Source organism: Cucurbita pepo, chromosome LG05 (assembly GCF_002806865.2).
Source record: "Cucurbita pepo subsp. pepo cultivar mu-cu-16 chromosome LG05, ASM280686v2, whole genome shotgun sequence".
Lineage (NCBI taxonomy): Eukaryota > Viridiplantae > Streptophyta > Magnoliopsida > Cucurbitales > Cucurbitaceae > Cucurbita > Cucurbita pepo.
The window spans coordinates 8,118,888-8,140,497 of record NC_036642.1 but is presented as its reverse complement, the minus strand read 5'-3'; the positions used below and the strand labels follow the sequence as shown (position 1 = coordinate 8,140,497).

At 37.1% G+C, this 21,610-nt stretch overlaps 3 protein-coding genes across 3 annotated transcripts; all 3 read right to left on the bottom strand.

Moving 5' to 3' along the window:
• Positions 1-350: 350 nt before the first annotated feature.
• LOC111794336 lies at positions 351-1,462 on the bottom strand. The gene is made up of 2 exons (XM_023676290.1): positions 1,387-1,462; positions 351-683 (listed from the first exon to the last, which is right to left on the bottom strand). Exons 1-2 carry the CDS (start codon positions 1,405-1,407, stop codon positions 456-458), a joined length of 249 nt encoding a protein of 82 aa, XP_023532058.1. The 5' UTR covers positions 1,408-1,462; the 3' UTR covers positions 351-455.
• A 3,515-nt stretch (positions 1,463-4,977) lies between these two features.
• Positions 4,978-7,991, bottom strand: LOC111795706 (probable LRR receptor-like serine/threonine-protein kinase At4g37250). Its single transcript, XM_023678266.1, has 2 exons — positions 6,087-7,991; positions 4,978-5,800 (listed from the first exon to the last, which is right to left on the bottom strand). The coding sequence occupies exons 1-2, from the start codon at positions 7,660-7,662 to the stop codon at positions 5,115-5,117; spliced, it is 2,262 nt and encodes a 753-aa protein (XP_023534034.1). The 5' UTR covers positions 7,663-7,991; the 3' UTR covers positions 4,978-5,114.
• An 11,656-nt stretch (positions 7,992-19,647) lies between these two features.
• LOC111796162 (transcription factor MYB44-like) lies at positions 19,648-20,743 on the bottom strand. The gene has a single exon (XM_023678884.1). The coding sequence runs from the start codon at positions 20,689-20,691 to the stop codon at positions 19,882-19,884; it is 810 nt and encodes a 269-aa protein (XP_023534652.1). The 5' UTR covers positions 20,692-20,743; the 3' UTR covers positions 19,648-19,881.
• Between the last annotated feature and the right edge of the window lie 867 nt (positions 20,744-21,610).

The following is a 21,610-nucleotide window of genomic DNA, read 5'->3' as shown; positions in this document are numbered from 1 at the left end:
GTGACTACAAAAATACTCGGTAAGCAACTTACTTGTAAGCGCTCATCGTATCCAACTCCTAATGGGTTACCATGAATTTTTCTGGAGGAAGTTTGAACCTAGTTCACCTGTCTTAATTTCTCGGGAGGCCTTTATGGTCCATGCGACTCTGGTGACCATTACAAACCCACTTGACCTTAGATGCAAACTCATACTTGCTTAGTTTAAATTCGACTTCCAATTTGCTATTTACATTAAATCGAGCTTGTTTTTTTAGCCAATAAGAAATTATTATATTTTTGTTCTTTTAAAAAGAACCCATGTATAAATTTGAAAAGATTAATAAACAATTGTTTTTATAAATTATAAAATAAAAAATAGTCACAAACCACGAAGAAGAAACTATAATATGTTGTTATTTGATTACATAGCAGAATTTGCAATAGAAATGAAATGTTCTTCAAGCGGTGGGGGTTTTATTTGCGAGAGATGGCTTCCTTTGCAGACTGGAGGGTGTTTGCGACCGCTGCGGCGGCTCCAGCCAGAACGCCGCCGCTAGTGGCGAAATTTTGCGGCGTAGAATGAACCTGGTGGACAACCTGCACGTTCTTCTTTTCTAACCCTTGCCCTGCTGACGATCGGTACTCTACTGTCTCTACTTTTTTCTCCATTAACTCACCTTGTGCATTTCTACGTTCTACTTCCTGAAAATCCATTTCACATATTATTCGTATAGCCCTAATGTGATATCCCACATGGGTGATTGGAGAGGAGAACGAAACACCTTTAGCGTAGAAACCTTTTCCTAGCAGACGTGTTTTAAAGCCTTGAGAGGAAGTCCGAAAGGGAAAGTCCAAGAATATAATATCTGCTAGCAATGGGTTTGGGCCGTTACAAATGGTATTATAGCCAGACACCGAACTATGTGCCAGCGAGGAGGCTGTTCCCCTTAAGGGGGTAGACACGAGGTAGTGTGCCAGTAGGACACTGAGTTATGAAGGGGGTGGATTTGGTGCTAGTGAGGTGGCTGTTCTCCGAAGAAGGTAGACACGAGGTGGTGTGCCAGTAAGTACGCTGGGCCTCGAAGGAGGGTGAAGATGGGTGTGAAAGGCTCTTAAAGCCTTGAGGAAAAACCCAGAAAGACAATATATGCTAGCGTTACTAGAATTTTATGTTTAGGATTTAGTTTGTAGTTTGAATTCTATTTAAAAGTTATGAAAATCGAACTTTCAATCTCACTTATGTTTCTCATTCTTAACATGATATCAGAGCTTCTCGTTCTTAACACTTATACTCATACTTAACATGTCCAAGGTGATAGATTCAAACCGAAAAAACTGAAATACCAAGCCATGCAATGAATAAAAGGATTGAAACACGATAATTTTTGAAAAGTACGAGAGATACCTTGGTTGCTTGCATGTTCATCTTGATTTTCTCTATTCCAAACAAAAAGACAAGGAAATTAGCTCAATCCTTCCTTGTAATATGAAGCAATTTTGTCTCTCTCTCTCTCTCTCCATATCTCTGTCAAAACATTTTAAGATTAAAGACTAAAACTTTTGGGTCAAATTCAGTGGCTATTTTGTTGGTTTGAATCACCACATAATGAAGTTCTGTGACCCATAAATTATGGCGAACGACAAGAATGGCCTAGTGATATCTTCAATACCATCATCCTAAATTTGGTCCCACACTTTGAAATATTAGCCATATGTTTTTGTTTCTTCAAAACTTTTGTTAACATTTCGGCCCATATCTTAAATCAAATTGGACTTACCTTGTGTGCATGTCAACAATAATCATAAAAACAACCATTCGCCTCTATTATCTTTGGTTCTTGAGGAAATTTTTCATTATACCATCCCTCTTTCTCGTTTATATTACCTTTTTGATAATTATGTTCTCGTTTATATTACCTTTTTGATAATTATGTAGTCAACCCATGATGAGTTACAAAAGATTAAAGATCTATTTGATGCAAAATTGAAAGTTTAAGAACGTAAAATTGGATTGAGAGACTGATTAGACAGTTAAAGCTTTTTGCTTTTACTTGACAACTCATACTCTAACAACTACAAAACTATGTAACATTTCAATTTCGTGCAACTACGGAATTGAGGTCGTTATGTAGCCATTGAGTGCTTGGCTCTGCAAACTTTTCTCTTCTTTCTAAAGCACTATAACTGGACAAGAAACATAACGACCCATGTTTGGGATTTAGATTAGTATTCGGAATTTGGATTCGATACTTGATGGTCCAGACATTTTTCTGCAACATGATTATGTTACTTACTCCTCGCTTCCAAAAGTTAATATTAGCCCCCACATATCAACACCTGATGGTCTCTGACATTTTCATACATCCCTTGCGACATGGTTACGTTACTTACTTATCACTTCTAAAAGGTATTCTCCATGGACTGACACATTCGACACCTGATGGCCCCGACATTCCCCTGCGACATGGTTATATTACTTACTCCTCGTTTATAATTCACTCATATGCATCTTAATTTCCAAGAGGTCACTTAACAAAGAATTTTTCTAAGCAAAACACACTTAACTATGAAGTTCTTATGATTGAGCTAACGAAAAAAAGGCACTTTATTTGTATAGGTAGTAACTTCATTTCCTCTAGTGTAAAGACCCTATTTTTGTACTATAAAAAAGTCATTACCTTATGCATGACGTGACCCTAAACCCTTAAATCAAAACAACAGCATTTAAGAAACGAAAAATAAACAAATTAACGAAAACTAGGAAATAAATCAATGTCATATACTAACCTAAGACTAATAAGCAAAATAAAAATGCAGCTACACTAGTACCAATTCTATGGTCTCCAATGTGATGTCGTCATCCATACGAAGGTGTCTTACCTTTACCTGAAATGTAAGAGTAGCACATGACTTAAGTATTTTAAGAAATACTCAATAAGTGATCCCACTACTGAGGCCAAGGAATGCAAACACATATAACATGGGGGGACCTATCCTTTTATCGTAGCATATCACGGCCTTAGGCAGCTTTTCCATCCGGGCAAGATTGGATGTGTAGTACTTCTCTACACATGACCCACATTTGCGAGCTTGGGTCCACCAGGCGGGCTTGAACACTGCCTAGGTCTGGCTTATCAGACCAACACTCGCTAATGGACTCTTTGCTGAACATCACATAGGGAAAGGGCCATCAATATATCACGGAAAACATAATGTCATAAATCATCTATCATATTGTACATGTACATGTCATAGTAGAGAAGTATCCCATTGCATGTGTCATATAAAACATGCATGAGGTCCCCATAGCTTATAGTCATAGCATAATAAGTGATACAAAACAAACCTCTAACGTCTCTAACATAATAAGTGTGCGAATCATGCTTACATAATCCCTGTGCATTTCTTATTACATAGCTTAGCTTCCATGGCATTTTCTATGGAGGTTTATTGTGAGATCCCACATTGGTTGGAGAGGAGAACGAAGCGTTCCTTATAAGGGTGTGGAAATCCCTCCCTAGTAGACGCGTTTAAAAACCGTGAGGTTGACGGTGATACGTAACGAGCTAAAGCAGACAATATCTCCTAGTGGTGGGCTTGAGTTGTTACAATTTTGCATCATACTCGTCCAAATTTCATATCACTTTTATACATCATGGCATGATCATGACATAACATGCTTGTCATGGTGTAACACCACATAACATTGCATAACAAGGCATATCATAGCCTAATACCACATAACATAACATGATTGTATAGCATAACATATCATATCATAACATAACATCACATAGTATAACATAGCATATCCTAGCCTAACATCTATAGTATAACATAACTATCCTAGCATAACATCACATAACATACTGTAACATAATATAACATTCAAGCACATGACAAATGCACGGGCCACGGGCCACATGTCATCATATATAAGACAATTCTTCCAATCGAACCGTTAATAGAGTCTCTTACTTGGTTGGCCTGAAACGAAGTCACTCAATAATCCTAAAGCTGATTTAAGGTGCTCTCTATCGTTGACTTTAGCCTATATTTTCCACGATATCATATCAAGATACGACATGAGCATACTTAGTTAAAAGTATCCCTTAATTCAAATTTCTAACTTAAAATAACTTAATTTGAGCAATTTAGGGTTAAACTTACGTTAAACGCCTCCAATGAAATGAAAAGCAGCTCCGAAAGGGTATAAAACGTAGGAAACTGTAGAAAATGTCCTATACCAAGCCGAATAAGCCGCCAAGTTAAGCCACACACAAAGTTGTTTGGTTACTAGCTCAACACTTGCTCTTTACGAGAAGGGAACTTGGGTGACTAGAGCAGCTTAGGTCAAGTACGCAAGTTGCATGTTGGCCTGTGTCTACCGTTTTTTGTGTGCTGAGCTAGTTCTCGTATTGGGTCGATAATTTTAGACCTAAAAACTCAACTCAACTCGAGACATAAACGTACGTATTTAAAGGAATTGAGAAAAATGAGTGCACCCTCGTGCCATGTATAGAACTTTGAAACCTCCCACAAGTAAATGGTATTATATTTTAATAACATTGTATACAGCTAGAAACTGAAACATCATCCAATGTCATCACTTAATTTAATACATAAATTAAAATGATTGATTCCTTTTGTTACATCTCCAACAGTAAAGAGTGGTTGGATGTTCTTGAAATTCCCATTATTATCTCCCAATTCTCAAACCATTCGTCTTTCCCCATCTTATTTTATTATCTTCTTTCTCAAAATTGTCAATTCTTTTCGATCAATTTCAAAACCAATTAACAATAAAATAAAATAAAACGAATATTTAAAAACATTTCTATTATATCGACCCTCAGTATCATATTTGTATTATATCTTCAAATAACTTAATCTATTAAATGTTCGAATTATCGAAACAAAGCTCATTTCTTTACAATGTCATTATTGAAACGAACACATTTGTCACATCAGAAAAAAATGGAGACGATAGACAAACTAGGATAGGAACAAAAATGTGATTTAACTAAAAAATGAGTGGGTCATAAGTTCATAGAACAAACGCTAATCTAATAAAAAAAACATCAATTATAAACATGGAACATAGTCAACATTATTTTCACTTGTTTTTATGGTCTAGAGACCATAATAGTGTGATGACGTGGATATAGTTGGAAATTTATCCAAAACCTGTAAGGCTTCCTTCATGGATGGTCTCTTTTGTGGGGTTGGAGATGCACAAGTATAACCTAATTTAAAGAATGATAATAATGCATCTTCTCTCCCCTCCACGTCAGCTCGAATCGCCATGTCAGCCATTCTTAAAGCTCGACTTTTATCGTGGACTGCAAGCTCAAGCCCTTGACCCAACTCATCCAACACAATGATCTTTCCAGTTAGTAGCTCCAGTAGTATCACTCCAAAAGAGTACACATCCCACTTTGGAGTAGGCTTCAAGCTCCGAAGCGATTCTGGTGCTAAGTATGGTGACACTCCACTGATCCAGCTAGGACTTGGACTTGGTCCAGGGCTAGGTCCAGTAACGAAGTCTTGGAAGCTATCACGAGATGCAGTTGACCTCTTACTCCCGAAGTTTCGAGTGGAGCTACCCGTTTTGTAAGTCGAATCGCCGAATAAGACCTTGTCGAGACCCAAGTCGCCTATCTTGGGCTCCATATCGTAGCCCAAAAGAATGTTGGTAGGTCTTAAGTTGGCATGGACGTGCTTCTTGTCATGGAGATAAGAAAGGCCACGGGCTACTCCTTTTGCTATTCTCAATCGGGCCTCCCATGGAAGATGACAAGGTGAAGAGCCCACTTTCCCTAGAGCAAAATTAAAAGGAAAAGAATGAACATCATTTTACGTGTTCTAATTCAATGCTCTTCACTGCTATCAATGCTGAATGCTAAATGCAAATGACCATAAAAAATTAATGGGTACACGCTAAGAAACTCGGGATCGTCTGGTCTAGGTCTAGTTAGGATTGGCTAATTTAAGGAATGATCATGAGTTTATAAAGAATACATCTTCATTGTTACTAGACAAAACCTCTAGAGATTATGCTCAAAATGGATAATGAAACTAAGTAATAGAGAGAAATAAACTTACTGTGACGAGCATTGGCAAGGCTACCATTGGGAACGAACTCATAAATGATGAGCTTCTCATCGACGCCCCAATAGAACCCACGAACACGAACCAAATTTGGATGAACCAATTTGGCTACAACTCGAATTTGATTCTCGAAATCCTTATACTTTTCAACTCCGCCGTCGCCGATTCTCCGCACTGCAAATGCAGTGCCGTCTTCCAGCACTGCCTTGTACGTTATGCTCGATCCGGTAGCGCCGAGGATGTACGCCGACGCTTTCAATAGCGTCTCAAGTTCCAGCTCTTTCTCTCCGCCGTCTACTGTCACTAAAGTTCCCCTTTTGTTCCCTTCTCCGCCCTCCTCCGTTGTGTCGCGGCGGCCGGAGATGGAACCGATACTAACCTGCTCGGAATTTCCCTCTTCTGGATACTCTTTTTTTCTCAGGCAGGACCATCGTGAAAATCCTCTGGATTCCGATGAAGATGTGGACCAGCTGTCTTTGGCCAAATTGGATTCGTTTTTCAAATGGGTTTCGTCGGTTTTGTTTTTTTTCTTCAAGTGGTAGACGTAGAAGAAGAGGAGGCACAGAATTGCGAATCCGACGACGTCGCCGAGTACAATCGCGACTATAGTTGAGGATTTTAGCCCTGTTCCGCTCTCTTTTTCCGGCGAGGTGGTTTCTGGCGTACTTGGGTCGATTGGCATGGCGGCGATTGCCGGTGGGAGAGACGCCGGCGACGAAGGAATTGGGCATGCAGTTTTCGTTATCTCGCCGCAGAGTTGGCGGTTTCCGGCAAAGGAGTTTGCTTCTTGGTTCATGAACACGTCGGAAACAGGGACTTCACCGGTGAAATTATTGAATGAGAGATCAATCGTGGCGTTGGCTGGGATTTTGTGGGCGAAATCCGGCGGGATTTCGCCGGAAAGTCTATTATACGAGATGTTGAAGTAACGTAAACTGTCGCCACCAAAATCGAACGGCAAAGACCCATTAATCAAATTAGTAGACAGATCTAAAACCTCAACCGTTCCGAACCGACCAGGAAGTTCCCCGGAAATGTAATTGTTCTTAAGAGATATAACCGTGAGATTACCCAAATTCGCAAGATCACTCGGAAACTCCCCGAACAGAGCATTGCCGGAGAGGTTAAGAACTTGCAGATTCCCAAGTCGACTCACCGCCGCCGGAACCTCATCGGAAATCAAATTCTCCGACAAATCAAGAAACCGAAGCATGGAATTGTTGAACAGAGACAAAGGAAGAGACCCATTAAAGGAATTGTTCGAAAGATCAACAAATTGAAGGCTTTGAATCAAACCCAGATCAGATGAAACAGAGCCCATAAGCAGAGAATTGGGTAGCGATAAAGCTGTAACCGTAGCACCATCACCGCCGCAGGTGACACCCCGCCATGAACACGGCGTGTCATCGGAGTAATTCCAGTTCTGAAGCACAAAAAGAGGGTCGTCCAAAACGCCATACTTAAAGGAAAGCAAGAAAACTCCATCAGAATTCAAGCCATCACAACAACATTGAAGAAGAAGAAGAAGAAGAAGCAGAGCAAGAACTCTGCAGCTCCAATGGCAGCTCATGATTAAACACTAGAAAAGAAATCCGACATCTCTGAAACTGGAACATAGGAGAGAGAAAGGTAGAGAGAGAAAGGGCATGTGAAGTAAGAATATTAAGAGAAAAGAAAGGGAAGTAGGTGACCGATATGCGCTTACTGGATCTCTGCAGAAAGCTATAAATTCTATGCTTCACAATGATTCATAAGGCACGTTATCTGCTCCCATTTCAATAATTTATATCAAAATTATATACCTAATTCATCATCGTTACTCAGATTCAAGAAACATATGAGGAGAAGAATACGCATCTTTTGGCTATGTGACATATGATAAACTCCAAACAGGTTGCAGAGGACCTGTTTTTTACCCACAAATTAAATTCTACCATCCCTCAAGTTTGGAACATTAATTACCATTAACCCAACTCATCAAATAATGGTACTAAGTTAGTTAGGTTGAATTGAATTCATCCCCATCTTTTGAATCCTCGTACCCGTTGGTAACGTGGTTTTTGTTAGGAGTTCAAGTAGGATACCATGGAGATTAATCAATTAAAAGAACTTGGTCCGGTAGAATAACTAGTTGTAAGCAAAAAGAGACTATCAATTTTCAAAAGTTTCAATAATACTCTTTAAAAAAAATTAATATTTTATTTTACCAAATATAATACTAAATTTCTTTCATTTTTTTTAAAAAAAAAAAAAAAAACCCTAAAACTAATGAAAACCCTAAACCGTGAACCAAACAGAGTCAGATCCATTCAAAAAAAAAAAAACCCAACTCAAACCTTATGATTCGAGTTGGATCAGTCAAAATCAATTAAAAATTAAAAATAAGAATATCTTATAAAAATATTTAATTTTAAAGAATTTCATGAAATGATCATAATTTTTCATTATTGTCCTCAAGCAAATAAATAATAAATAAAGTAGAAAATAAAAAGAGTGAGAAACATTACATGTGATTTAAAAAACCATTCATATGATATACATTTATTTTGTAGTAATTACTAATTTATTTCAATAATATCTTTGTCATATTTATTATTATTATCATTTAATTCAATAAATCAAAATTTCAAGTTATTATAATCCTCTAAATAACTTGCATTAATTATGATTTAACAATAATTGGTTTCATATTAGAACATATTATTGAATTGATGGGCCAATAATGATTGATCAAATCAATTTTAAATCCAAAATTATCATCCCAAAAGGGTTAAGAATGTAATTTCATAGTACATTTAAATAATAAAGTACTCCATTTACTATTTTGACTTTAGGGTCCATTTCAAACTTCAATATTTGTTAACCCAAACTTTAAGTTATAAAAAGAAAATTAAATAATTTAGTAGGTATGCTTTGGATCTATGAAATTAGGTTTTAAATATATATATTTTTATATTCTTCGACATCTTGTATATTCATTCCCTATCACGTGATCCTTAATTTTTTAGGTTAATCTCAGTTTAGTCAAACGTCTTCAAAATTATCGATTAAGTCATTTCATTTAACACCTACTATGTCAAGACCGACTAAATCTAAAAAATGATATTGTCTTCCTTGGATTTTCCTTTTCGAGCATCTTCTTGAGGCTTTAAAACGTGTCTGTTAAGGGAGGGTTTTCACACCTTTACTTATAAAGGGTGTTTCATTTTCCTCCTCAACCAATGTGGGATATCACAATCCACATCACTTCAGGGCCCAGCGTCCTCGCTGGCACTCGTTACTTTCTCCGGTCGATGTGGGACCTCCACCAAATCCATTGCCTTTTAGGGCCCAGAGTCCTTACTGGCACATCACCCCGTAACTTGGCTCTGATACCATTTGTAATGGCTCAAGCCCACTGCTAGCAGATATTGTCCTCTTTAGATGTTAGCTTCCCAAACTTTAAAACACGTATGTTACAGAAAGGTTTTCACACTCTTATTGAAGGTGTTTGGTTCTCCTCTCCAATTAACGTGGGATAACACAAATGTTGTACTAAATATGAGCTTAAAAAAACATTATCGTTACAAACACGACAATCGTCAGCTTATATCCACTCGAGTCTATTCGGAATGACGATCAAGGGGACTTGAAAAGAAAGATGATAAAGCACATCAGGTGCAGTGGCAGAGAGCAGGAGGAAGGCGACGGCTATGGACGGTAGCGAAGGGAATGGGACAACCAATATGAATTTCAGTGCATGGATTTGATACCCCAAACAGAGGAAGGGCATTGGGTTTGTTTTCTCCTTTTCACTAAACTCCAAACCACACCCAGTGGATTTGGCCTCTATTCCACTAATTCCGGATCCAATTTGGTTATATGATAAATTATTCCATAAGATTCTTACAAGCAAGTAATATAATTGTTTAGTAATAATCGGATTTGATGGGAGAGCTTGCCGTCGTGTGGTTTAGCCTAGAAGTGGCTATACAGCATGAGTGCCACAGTTGTATAAATATGATGCTATCAACTCTTCATGGTGAGCGCTCGATCATGTTTTAGATTAAGCTCGTGCATCTAATTCTGGTTCCGACTTCATCTCACTAACCATTCATCTTCTTAGTTCTTTGTGTGATTGCTCACGTTCATTGTCGTTTGATCTTCGTCTTGTTCGTCATCTATCACTCTTATTCCTTGATTTCAGTTACTATGTTGTAGATTGGTGTCTATAATTATTTTTCTCACAAATTCGTTTCAATTTGTACTCTTGAGTATTTTTCGTAGTGTCGATGCCTCTCGCTAGGAGATCTCTAGGGTAGTTGTGCCACAGAGTGTTACACGTTATTTTCGTGGTTGTCATTTTAGATTTAGATTGTTGCGGTTTGTCGAGGAAGGATGTGTGCATAACCGCTAGAGGAATCATGCATTATCATAGGTTGACACACCAAAATTTGGTTATGTTGTCTTGTGGTTCTGTTCAGTCAGATTGTTTTGATTTGACTTAATTGGATCAGTTTAGTTCGACCATTTTTCTTGGTTCGATTTGCAAGGTGAGTATATCTTAATACCCTTATTTAAGTTTGAAAGGTTCAATTAAGATGTTTTGGTTAGGGAACGACAAATGACTTCAAGCTAAAAGTAGTATTAGAAAGAATTTACGATCTAGATGGCTACGATCTCTATGTGTCAGTTATGGTCAAGCTAAATGATCCAAATCAAGGGTAGATCACAAGTTAATCTTACTTTGTGAATATGCATATCTAACTTTGTCGGGGCTTACTTACACAATATTTCAATGCTCACACTTTTAAGGTAAATTTAAGGGTGTGCCAGGCACGATGTGGAGGACATTTAGTGTTGCCATGGGCTTTCCCTTTCGGGCTTCCCCTAAAGGCTTTAAAACGTGTCTAATAGGGGAAGGTTTCTACACTCTTATAAATGATGTTTTGTTCTTCCCCCCAACCAACGTGGAACATCACAATCTACCCTCCTTCGGGGCCCAGTGTCCTAGCAGACATTCGTTTCTTTCTCCAATCGATGTGGGACTGCCACCAAATCCACTCCCTTTCAAGGCCCAACATCCTTACTGGCACACCGCCTCGTGTCTACCCCCTTCGTGGAGCCACGAGAAGGCTGACACATCATCTGGTGTCTGGTTCTAATACCATTTGTAGCAGCTCAAGCCCAAGCCCAAGCCCAAGCCATTCTGATGTTCCACATTGGTTGGGGAGGAGAACAAAACACCATTTATAAGGGTGTGGAAACCTTCTCCTAGTAGACGCGTTTTAAAACCTTGAGGGAAAACTCAAAAGGGACAATATCTGCTAGCGGTGGGCTTGGATCGTTACATAATCTTTTTTTTGTGGTTATCACGTTATTAGAGCTCGAGATTGGCTTTATGCTTATCTTTTTTGTTCTAAATGTTTTCTAAGGAGTACCCCGATCATCGTCCGATACAAAATTATATATAAAATGGATGTCCCCATTCCTTTATGAATATCCTAAATATCCTTTCTTTCTACATTAAAAGAAGAGAAAAAGAGTTTAAAAAAAGCATCTTTTTATCATCTTTTCTAATAATAAAAAAGCTTCAAACAGCTAGAAGAGATGGGTTGGAGGCATATTGAAATGTTTCTTCTTTTTTACCTTTTTTTTTCCCCTTTTTTCTTTTTACTTTTAATAATAAGGTTAAAAGTAGTTCAAGTTTTAATAGAAAAAAAAGTTATTGCTTGATAGACTCATTAGTATGAATAATTGATACATAAAGTCATCAATTTAATATAATTAACCTTACTTAATGCTTAAGTCATGGCTTAAGCAACAATAATGTCCATGCTGTTACTTTGAACTTGGGGAAAATAGAATATACTTTTGACATTATTATTAATTTACATTCAATTCATTAAATTTTTAATTCTTTGTTTAATAAGCTCGGGATAAAAAAAATTGTGTAATGACCCAAAAAAAAAAAAGCACGTAAAGTAGAGGTCCCTTGGCCTTTCTTTTATCCCACTTGAACGGTTCGAATTAGAATATATTTTTTTTACTGCTCAAGACCAAAATTTTGGTTGATCCGACTTGAGTCTGATATGTTTGGACCCTTTCTAGTTTCAACTATTTTGAAGCATTTAAGGTTAGTACGTACCTTGTTTAAATTTTTGGAGTCAAAGTATAAATTACTTTATGCAAAATTTGTTTTAGCTTGTTTAAATTAATTGGAGTCCAGTTTAAATTATTTTATGCAAAATTAGGTTTAGGTTATCATATTACGATGATATACATGTATGAGATGTCATGTTGCATTATGATAATAATTCGTTTTCTGATATACAACTCCTAAGTAATGCTATAAATGATGAATGTACGAAAGTTTATGCATGCATGTTATCTAGGGTAATATGGGAAGAATGTGTGGGGTTATATCGCATGAATGATTTAAGATGAAAAGTACAGAGACCTCGTGCACATTATATGCTCATTTACGTCGTGATACTTCCTTTTTTTTATGAGTACGAACGCATACACTATGATGATGATCATCATCATGCCTTGCATGATATACGAGGGTTTGTTGTATATCTGGATGTTCGACTACAGCCAACTAGCCCGACCATGCAGGCCTAAGGGGTGTGCGAGCTTGCCTAGTGGGCGTTCACGCTCGCATACGTGGGTTGTGTATAGAGAAGTATTACACATCTAATTTGTTCAGACTGGAGGCCACCTATATATACAAAGTTATGTCATGCATGTGCTAGCGACAAAATTAATGGGTTATTTGTAAGCTTCCTCTTGAGATAATGTAGAATAAATGAGAAAGTGGGTTGAGGTGTACTTAAAATAAATAAAATTAGTGAATCACAAAAGCACCAAAAAGAAAAGCTAAGGCCTTTAAAGAGACCTAGCGTCCTTTCTGGCATATCGTCCGGTGTCTGACTCTAGTATCATTTGTAACGATCCAAACACATCACTAACAGATATTGTTCTCTTTGAGATTTCTCTTTCGTGCTTCCCCTCACGGCTTTTAAAACGCGTCTGTTAGGGAAAGGTTTCCACACCCTTATAAAACGTGTTTCATTTTTTTTTTTTTAAATGGTTAGTTTTTAAAGTATAGTTTTGGATGGTAATATATAATGATAAGTCAACTACTTAGGGTTATAGGGAGAGGCATGGTAGGGAAAATAACCAAATCCTTAATAAATATTTTTTTATTTACTCATTTTAAATTAAGAAGAAAAGTCATTCTTACATTCTTTTTTATTCTAAAAGAATCTTTCAATTAAAATATAAGTTTGCTTTTCTTAAACAAGATTAACTTTCAATATTATATTAAATGGTCATGGAATATAATCTTAACTCATAAAATCTTTCAAATTCTTCTTTTAATCATCTTAAAAATTTATTATAAATTCTTAATTTTATAATTAGTAATTTTAACCTATTAAATAAAATTAATTTGTTCGAACTGGAGTATACACGTGTTGGATTGGACTTTGGATTGGTCGAATTGGCTATCTGACGTTCACCTGTATCCTTTACAAAATGGTCGTTCCAGCATGCTATGTCCTCATTCACGTGTATCTCAATAAAATTCTTAGGAGGTCACTCAACATAAAAGTACTCAAAGTAAAAGTACGCTTAGTTATAAGTATATGTAGTGACTTTCAATTCTTTTAAATATTTTTTTAGCTATCATACCCTCAGAATCTCTCTTATTTGGATAGTCTCGGTTCATCCATGTACTATTTCTTTACTCAGAGTGTCACACTTAATTTTTCTAACAATCCTAGAAGTAGTTGNTTTTTTTTTTTTTTTTTTTTTTTTTTTTTTTTTTTGGTGCAACCCATGGTTTCAGATTGAACGCGATGAACCAACCAAAAAAATTCCAACTCATAAACCGAACGACATTTTTTCATTCCACAACAATCCAACCTAACCCAAACTGAACGAAAAAAAAAAAAAAAAAAAAAACTTTAACCTAACCTTTACGATTTGAATTGAATAGTTCAAATTGTTTGAATTATCGAGTCATTTAAACGCGCCTAGATCTAGCTATTCAATCAAATATGATTCGAGAAGGATGCTCCAATATTTTGCCTTTTTGACTTTATAAGCTTAAAACATTAATAAACAAAAACATGATTTTCATGAAATTTTGTACTATTAAGAATGAATGGATAATTAGATTCCACTTTAATTTGAGTGATTAAGGTTAGGCATTAAGATGTTGTTGAATCTCTACAACAAATATGTTGAACATTATAAGATATGCAAATTAGTAAACAAAATTATAATGAAATGACTATGGGAGAGCTTGTGAGTGATTGTGTTTGAATACACTCCTATGCCTTTGCTTGGTGTGTGGGACAAGTGTATTGACTTTTTTGCCCTCTTTTTTATCTCCATTTTTCTTTTCTTATTTGTCGTGTCGGGTTCTAAGAGAAGCTCCAATTCGACAACTATTTGACTTTATAATATGTGACCGACACAACCTACTTACTCCAATAATTGTTGGTTATCATTTTTAGAATTCAAGGCAAAGAATATCGTAACTAATTGAGCGTTTACGACTATGATAGTACTAGTCGAGCGTTTACCATAAGTAGTCAAGCATTCGGTAAAGGCTCACTCATCACATGAGATAAGATGTAACGGCCAAAGTCCACTGCTAGCAGATATTGTCCTCTTTAAACTTTTCTTTTTGGACTTTTCCTCAAGGTTTTTAAAACGCGCCCGATGGGGAGAGGGTTCCACAACTTATAAAGGGTGTTTTGTTTTCCTCCTCAATCGATATGGGACCCCACCAAAGTCCACCTTCTAGCACTTCATTAACCTCCTCGTTGGCACATCACCCGACGTCTAGCTCTAATACCATTTGTAATGACTCATGTCCAACACTAGCAAATATTGTCCTCTTTCGGCTTCCCTTACGTGTTTTCCCTTTCGGGTGTGTTTTAAGATGAAAATTATATTTTATGAAAGTTTAAATGAAGTATTTCCGCATTCAATGTTCATGATATGCATACAGCAGTAACCTTGAATTAAGTAGAAAATTTCAAGTCGTTACATAAGAACCCAGTTCTAACTTTAAATTGTCATAAACTACGAATCAAAAAATAGTGTGCCTTAGGTGAATCCGAGTGAAGTTGAAGATATGTACCTATCTATCTATCTATATCTATATCTATATCTATATGTATATATATATATATATAAAATAATAATTTCTTAGGTTTGAAAGTTGGGAAGAACAAAGCCAAATTGAATTACTTGGAAGGGGTGGGATGCCCTAAGTTTAGCGTCGTGTTGCCCTTTGTTTTGTAATGCTTTGGCTCTTTCTCCTCTATTTTGTACGCCACCCTTCCCTACTATGTCCTCCACCTGCCTCACTATATTATATTTTCTCACTTTTTTTAGAATAGGTCACCCAATCATGACTAATAAAATTTTAGTATGTATATATATATAATCTTGTCATAGAATATAAATATATTATCGATGAGACCAAAAATCTGTATTTATTTATAATCTCTCTTGATGAATTGATAAACCCGAAGTAACTATTTATGATACCATGCAATATGTATGAGATTAACTGCTTAATTTAAATCTTTATTCTTGTCGAATAAGAAATTACCAAATGTCGGTATAATAGAGTTTTAAGTCACTAGCTATTCTAAATGCTCGCCATACTTGTAAAAAAAAAAAAGTAGCGGTTATTTGTATTTCTCGAAAACCTCCACCTACATCATCATTCAATATTTCTTGGCTCGTTATTGGCCAAACTTCTTGAGAATTAGGGTCAATGTGAGTAGGAACACCGAACCATGCTTACCTACATATGATAATTTAAATAAATTGAAATGGAATGAACTTGATTGAGAGGGAAACTTGATTGAGAGGGACATTTGGTAACATTCCATTTCATGCTCTATCATTTTCTTCAAAATCAATTTAATAATTCACCTTTTAATAATTATAATTATGAATATAAGTTTTAAAGAATTCTCATTAAATTTTATTCCAATAAAAAGAAATAGTTTTCTCAAGAACAAAAAGGGAAAATTAAATAATTGGGATTTTAAAGTTTATTATAGTGCAAGGGAATCTTAATTCTTGACGCATAAGAAATTATTTGGTGCCTTAAAAAAGAATTATTGTTATTTTCATGAATAAATATAAAGGGTTTGTTGTAAGCTTTTCCACTATCTAATCCCTTTTGCTTTAAATTTTTTATATTCAATGAATGCTACTTTCTTTTTGGCATTGCTTTTACTTCTTTTTCATGTCAAAAAGGCATTTACATTTTGTTGAAATTTGACCTTATTTGACAAGTTTTTGGGTCCAATACCTTTTTTGGTGAATTATGCAAGGAATTGGCAGCGGAATATGATGCATAATAAGAGACCCACGTTGGTTGGGGAGAAGGTAACGATGGCTTCCAGGGCCTCAGTGTTGGCCCAGTATATAGCAGCCTAGAGTGGCTTCCTATCTCCCAATTCGGCGTTGGGATGGATGGGCCTTTGGAGTGTTCGGAGCATGGGAAATAATGGTGGTTTGATGTTGTTGTTGTGGCATAGTGATGTAGCTGTTCATATCATTTCTTATTCTACGTTACATATCGACATGGTCGTCGAAATTATTACAAGTCCAACGCTACTAAATATTGTCTTTTTTAGGGTTTTATCTTTCAGTGTTTCTCTCAACATTTTAAAAAAGTGTTTGTTAGCGAGAGGTTTTCACACTCTTATCAAGAATGATTTATTTTTCTCTCTAATCGACGTGGGATCTCTCAATCCACCTTCTTTCGAGCTTAGCGTTCTTGCTGACACTCGTTTTCTCTTTCCAATCGATGTAAGATCTCACAATTCATCCTCATTCGGGACCCGACATCTTCGCCGACACTCGTTCATCTGTTCAATCAATGTAGGATTTAGCGATGGGCTTGTTAAAAAAAAAAAAAAAAAAATTAACAAAAATAATTCTATAAACTTAGTAAAAGTGAAGTTTTAAAGAATGGTTAACATGGAGTATTAAAAATGATGGAGAGTGAAGATTGAAAGATGGGAAAAAGGGAAATATATGAAAATAATTTGAGAGAGGAAGTCTCGCAAACAAAAACTATAGATATATGTTGAAGAGTAAGTTTTTTTTTTTCTGCTTCAGAACTAGACCTCGACGAGTAGAATTAAATGCACATCAACTCATAACATTTAGTAATATCGACTTAGGCCAACCAGATAAGTGACTCTATTGTTGGCATGGTTGAACAAATGATGACACACATCTCATGCCCCTGCNGTTTTTTTTTTTTTCTGCTTCAGAACTAGACCTCGACGAGTAGAATCAAATGCACATCAACTCATAACATTTAGTAATATCGACTTAGGCCAACCAAATAAGTGACTCTATTGTTGGCATGGTTGAACAAATTGTATGATATATGATGACACACGTCTCATGCCCCTACACGTGTCATGTCATGTTTATAAGTTATGCTATAATGTAATTATGTCATGTTTATGATATTGATAACTTATGATGCATAAACTTCCATATACTATGCTATATAAGCTATGTTAAGTATGAAAGTTTGACAGAAATTGTATATAAATGATTTATAAGCTCGTTATGTTACTAATGCACGGAGGTTTGACTTGTATCATAAACTTATGCCATGATTTTAAGCTATGGAGACCTCATGTATTTTTGTGTGTCATNATGTTAAGTATGAAAGTTTGACAGAAATTGTATATAAATGATTCATAAGCTCGTTATGTTACTAATGCACGGAGGTTTGACTTGATCATAAACTTATGCCATGATTTTAAGCTATGGAGACCTCATGTATTTTTGTGTGTCACATGCATTAGGCTACTTCCTCGTTACGATTAGTACGGACGCGTACCTTATGATATTTATGTTCGCCATGATATTATGTGAGTGTTTTCCCTCCGTGATGTCTTGTAGCATGAGCATGTGGTAGCCTGACGAGCTAGGCCCAAGGGTACATATACAAGTCCACCTAGCAGTCCTGCCTGATGGGTCCATATGCGCATGCGTAGAGAAGTATTACACATTCAACTATGTTCGAACTGAAAAGCAACCTAAGGCCATACCATGATGTTTTATAAAAAGATAGGTCCATCCATATTGGGTCCATGTCCTGTAGCATGAGCATGCGCTAGTCCGACGAGCTAGGCCTAAGAATACGTATACAATCCTGCCTGGCGGTTCGACGAGCTAGGCCCAAGAATACGTATACAGTCCTGCCTGGTGAGTCCAAGTATGCATGCATAGCGAAGTACTACAAATCCAATCTTGTTCGAACTAAAAAGCAACCTAAAGTTTAGGGTTGGATGGAACTAAAAAGCAACCTAAAGTCATACCATGATGTTTTATAAAAGGTTAGGTCCATCCATATTGGGTCCATTTCTTTGTAGCATATGCATGTGCTAGCTCGACGAGCCAGACCCAGGGGTACGTATACAAGCTTGCCTTGCGGTCCTGCCTAGTAAGTCCATGTGTGCATGCGTAGAGAAGTACTATACATCCAACCTTGTCCCGACTAAAAAAACAACCTAAGGCCATACCATGATGTTTTAAAAAGGACAGGTTCATCCATATTGGGTCCATGTCTTGTAGCATGAGCATGAGCTAGATCGACGAGCCAGACCCAGGCGTACGTATACAAGCCCGTCAAATGGGTTCATATGCACATGAGAAGTATTGCACATCCAACCCTATCCGGACTGAAAAGCAACCTAAAGTCATAATTATGTTTTACAAAAGGATAGGTCTCCCATATTGTAGTGTGTTTGCATTTTCTACCCCAACAGTGAGATTAAATATTTCTTAAAATACTAGCATCACAATGAAGGTCATAGAACCAACTGGCATCACAATGAAGGTCATGGAACCAACTGGCATCACAATGAAGGTCATGGAACCAGAATCAGGGTAGTCGCGTTCATGTATGTTTGACAACTCTTATTCATGTATGTTTGACAACTGACTATTTTTATTTTATAGATCACGACTATTTTTATTTTATTTAAATCAGTCATGTATGCAACGATGACTTGGTTGTTGCAGAGAAAGACCGTGCAAGTTATTTTTTTAGAATCATCATTTAAAGTTTGTTATCATAAAAAAGTATATGGTATAACTGAACCTCGTAAGCAGCTTCGACTCATTTAGTGACTACGAAAGAGTCCAGCTCTCCATCAATTTAAGATTTCACTTCAAAAACAAATGAAAGACTTGATACGAAGGTGAATTCAATGTATACGTTAGCTCTACAATGATGTATACATTAGCTCTACAATGATGGATCTCACCTTGGAGTGGTTGCCCTTTTTGTGATACCACGTCAAGGAATGCTCGATCGGGACCCACGTGATCTAGGTCAGGGTGAATCAAGCCTCCATCCTGAATTATAAGGTCATGGCATGCAAGGTGACACAAACACCCAAGCTCTCAATCAGTTCGGGTCAACTCGAGTCCAAATCGTTCAAATTTACGNAATTTTTTGTTTCCAAATTCATCGATATTCAAAGGGGAAAAACCAGAAACAGATCCCAAATGGTTTTTGAAACTCTGTCATCGATCCATCATCATCATCTTCTTCTTCTTTTTCTCGGAATCCTTCAAAATCCCCCAAATTTTCTCGGCATCCAAACACCCTTTCTTGGATTCACAGACTACATCAACAAAAAAAAAATAAACAAACAAAACGCTGATTATTGCCTCCATTATTACCATCTTCTCCTCTACTACTAATCTTTTTCTTTAATTACAATTAACTTTCTCAGTCGATCAATCCGACGACGTTTCTAAATCCACCGGCGGCGGCGGCCTCCTGGAAACAAACTCCACCGCTAACGTTCTGTTCCATTAATCCATCCATGTAATTTCTCACCTCCTTTCTAATCATCTCTTGCATCACCGCCATTAATTCCGGGCTAAAACATTCCAATCTATTACTACTTCTTTCCTCTTTCTCACCTGTTGCCGGCAGCATCCAAATGCCTCTCTCAGACGACTCCGCACCGGGAAGCGACAACGACAATAATGTTTCTGGATCATCGTTCGAAGACGACACCGTTTCGACTGGAGGTACAACGCCTCCAGTTCTAGCTACCGGTCGGTAAACGTGCGGGGACGAAACCGCGGGGAAGAATCCAGAATCGCTAACATCGGATCCAGACGGACTGTGACCTGCAGAAACAGACCGCTTCAACGGCGGTGAGCTTGTGTAACAACCGCCGCTTTCGTCAGCCATGGATGAGCACTTACGTTTCAAGGTCGAGTTCCAGTGGTTTTTAATGGCGTTATCGGTCCGACCAGAGAGGAGTCTAGCGATGGCCGCCCACTTATTTCCGTACAGAGCTTGAGCGTTAATGATCGTCTCGTCTTCCTCGAGCGTGAACGGTCGGTGCTCGACCTGCGGGGAGAGCTGATTGCACCATCGGAGGCGGCAGGACTTGCCAGAACGGCCAGGAATGGACTTACTAATCAAGGACCAGTTGCGAGGGCCGTGTTTCTGAACCAATCTCTGAAGCGCTTCGTCCTCTTCGGGACTCCATGGGCCCTTGATCCGGTCGAGTTGTTTAGCCATGGAAGGTCTTTTAAGGAGGAATTTTAATGGCGGACTGGAGAAACCAGGACAATGGAGAGGGGGGATATATAAAAGGAAGGGGAAAGGTAACCGGAAGAGGAGGTTGAAGGTTGGGCGTTGGTGAGGGATCGGTTACCGGGAGTTCCTGTAATGCCGTTAGAAAGGGGCGTTGGGATACAGCTGGCGAGGAGACACGCGTCACATCTTAACTGCTCTGATTTACACAAGTCTACTCTCTCCATTTCGAAATCTATCTATTCCTTCTCTGGTCCTTCCTCCATCCCTTATTTCTTCCACGCGCCTACTCTAGCGCGTGTTCTTCCTTTTTTACATTAATATAATAACTAAATTATAAAAACCAACTGGGAATAAAAAAAAATTATTAAACTTTTAATATAATTATGATAAATGAGCATGGGAGACGCGTGTGGAGCACGCTGGTGGACAAGAGAGTGGGAGAAAGAGGTATAGTAACTGTTTGGAAGATGGTAAAATATATACATATATATATATATATTAAATAAAAAAAAGGGAGAGTGCAGTGTTGTTGAAGTAAAGGGAGGGAAGAAATTATGGATTAAAAAAATAAATAATGAAAATAAAATAAAAATAAAAATAAAAATATAAATATAAAAGGGATAAAGATATGAGCGGTTGGCTATGATTTCCGAGTCATAGTTTTTGACTATGAACCAATGCCAGCCTGTTTACCATTTTCAGTTGGGAGATCTTATCCTAAATCATTTTTTTTTTTCAAATAATAAAAATAATATTTCTTTTTCTTTTTCATTTTATTAAAGTCGGTTACACATAACATATTCCGATTCTGTTATTTATTTCAATTATCCAATTTTATAGCTTCAAAAAATTACATAAATTCTAATAACATATAATATATTTTAAAATAATTCTTAACGGA

Bases quoted from the DNA above. Each gene is read 5' to 3' on its own strand.
- LOC111794336 (XM_023676290.1), bottom strand. From the start codon at position 1,407: ATGAACATGCAAGCAACCAAG. The intron at 684-1,386 runs GTATCTCTCGTA...ATGGATTTTCAG, and splicing joins TGAACATGCAAGCAACCAAG to GAAGTAGAACGTAGAAATGC.
- LOC111795706 (XM_023678266.1), bottom strand. From the start codon at position 7,662: ATGAGCTGCCATTGGAGCTGCAGAGTTCTTGCTCTGCTTCTTCTTCTT. The intron at 5,801-6,086 runs GTAAGTTTATTT...ATTTTGCTCTAG, and splicing joins CCTTGCCAATGCTCGTCACA to GGAAAGTGGGCTCTTCACCT.
- LOC111796162 (XM_023678884.1), bottom strand. From the start codon at position 20,691: ATGGCTAAACAACTCGACCGGATCAAGGGCCCATGGAGTCCCGAAGAG.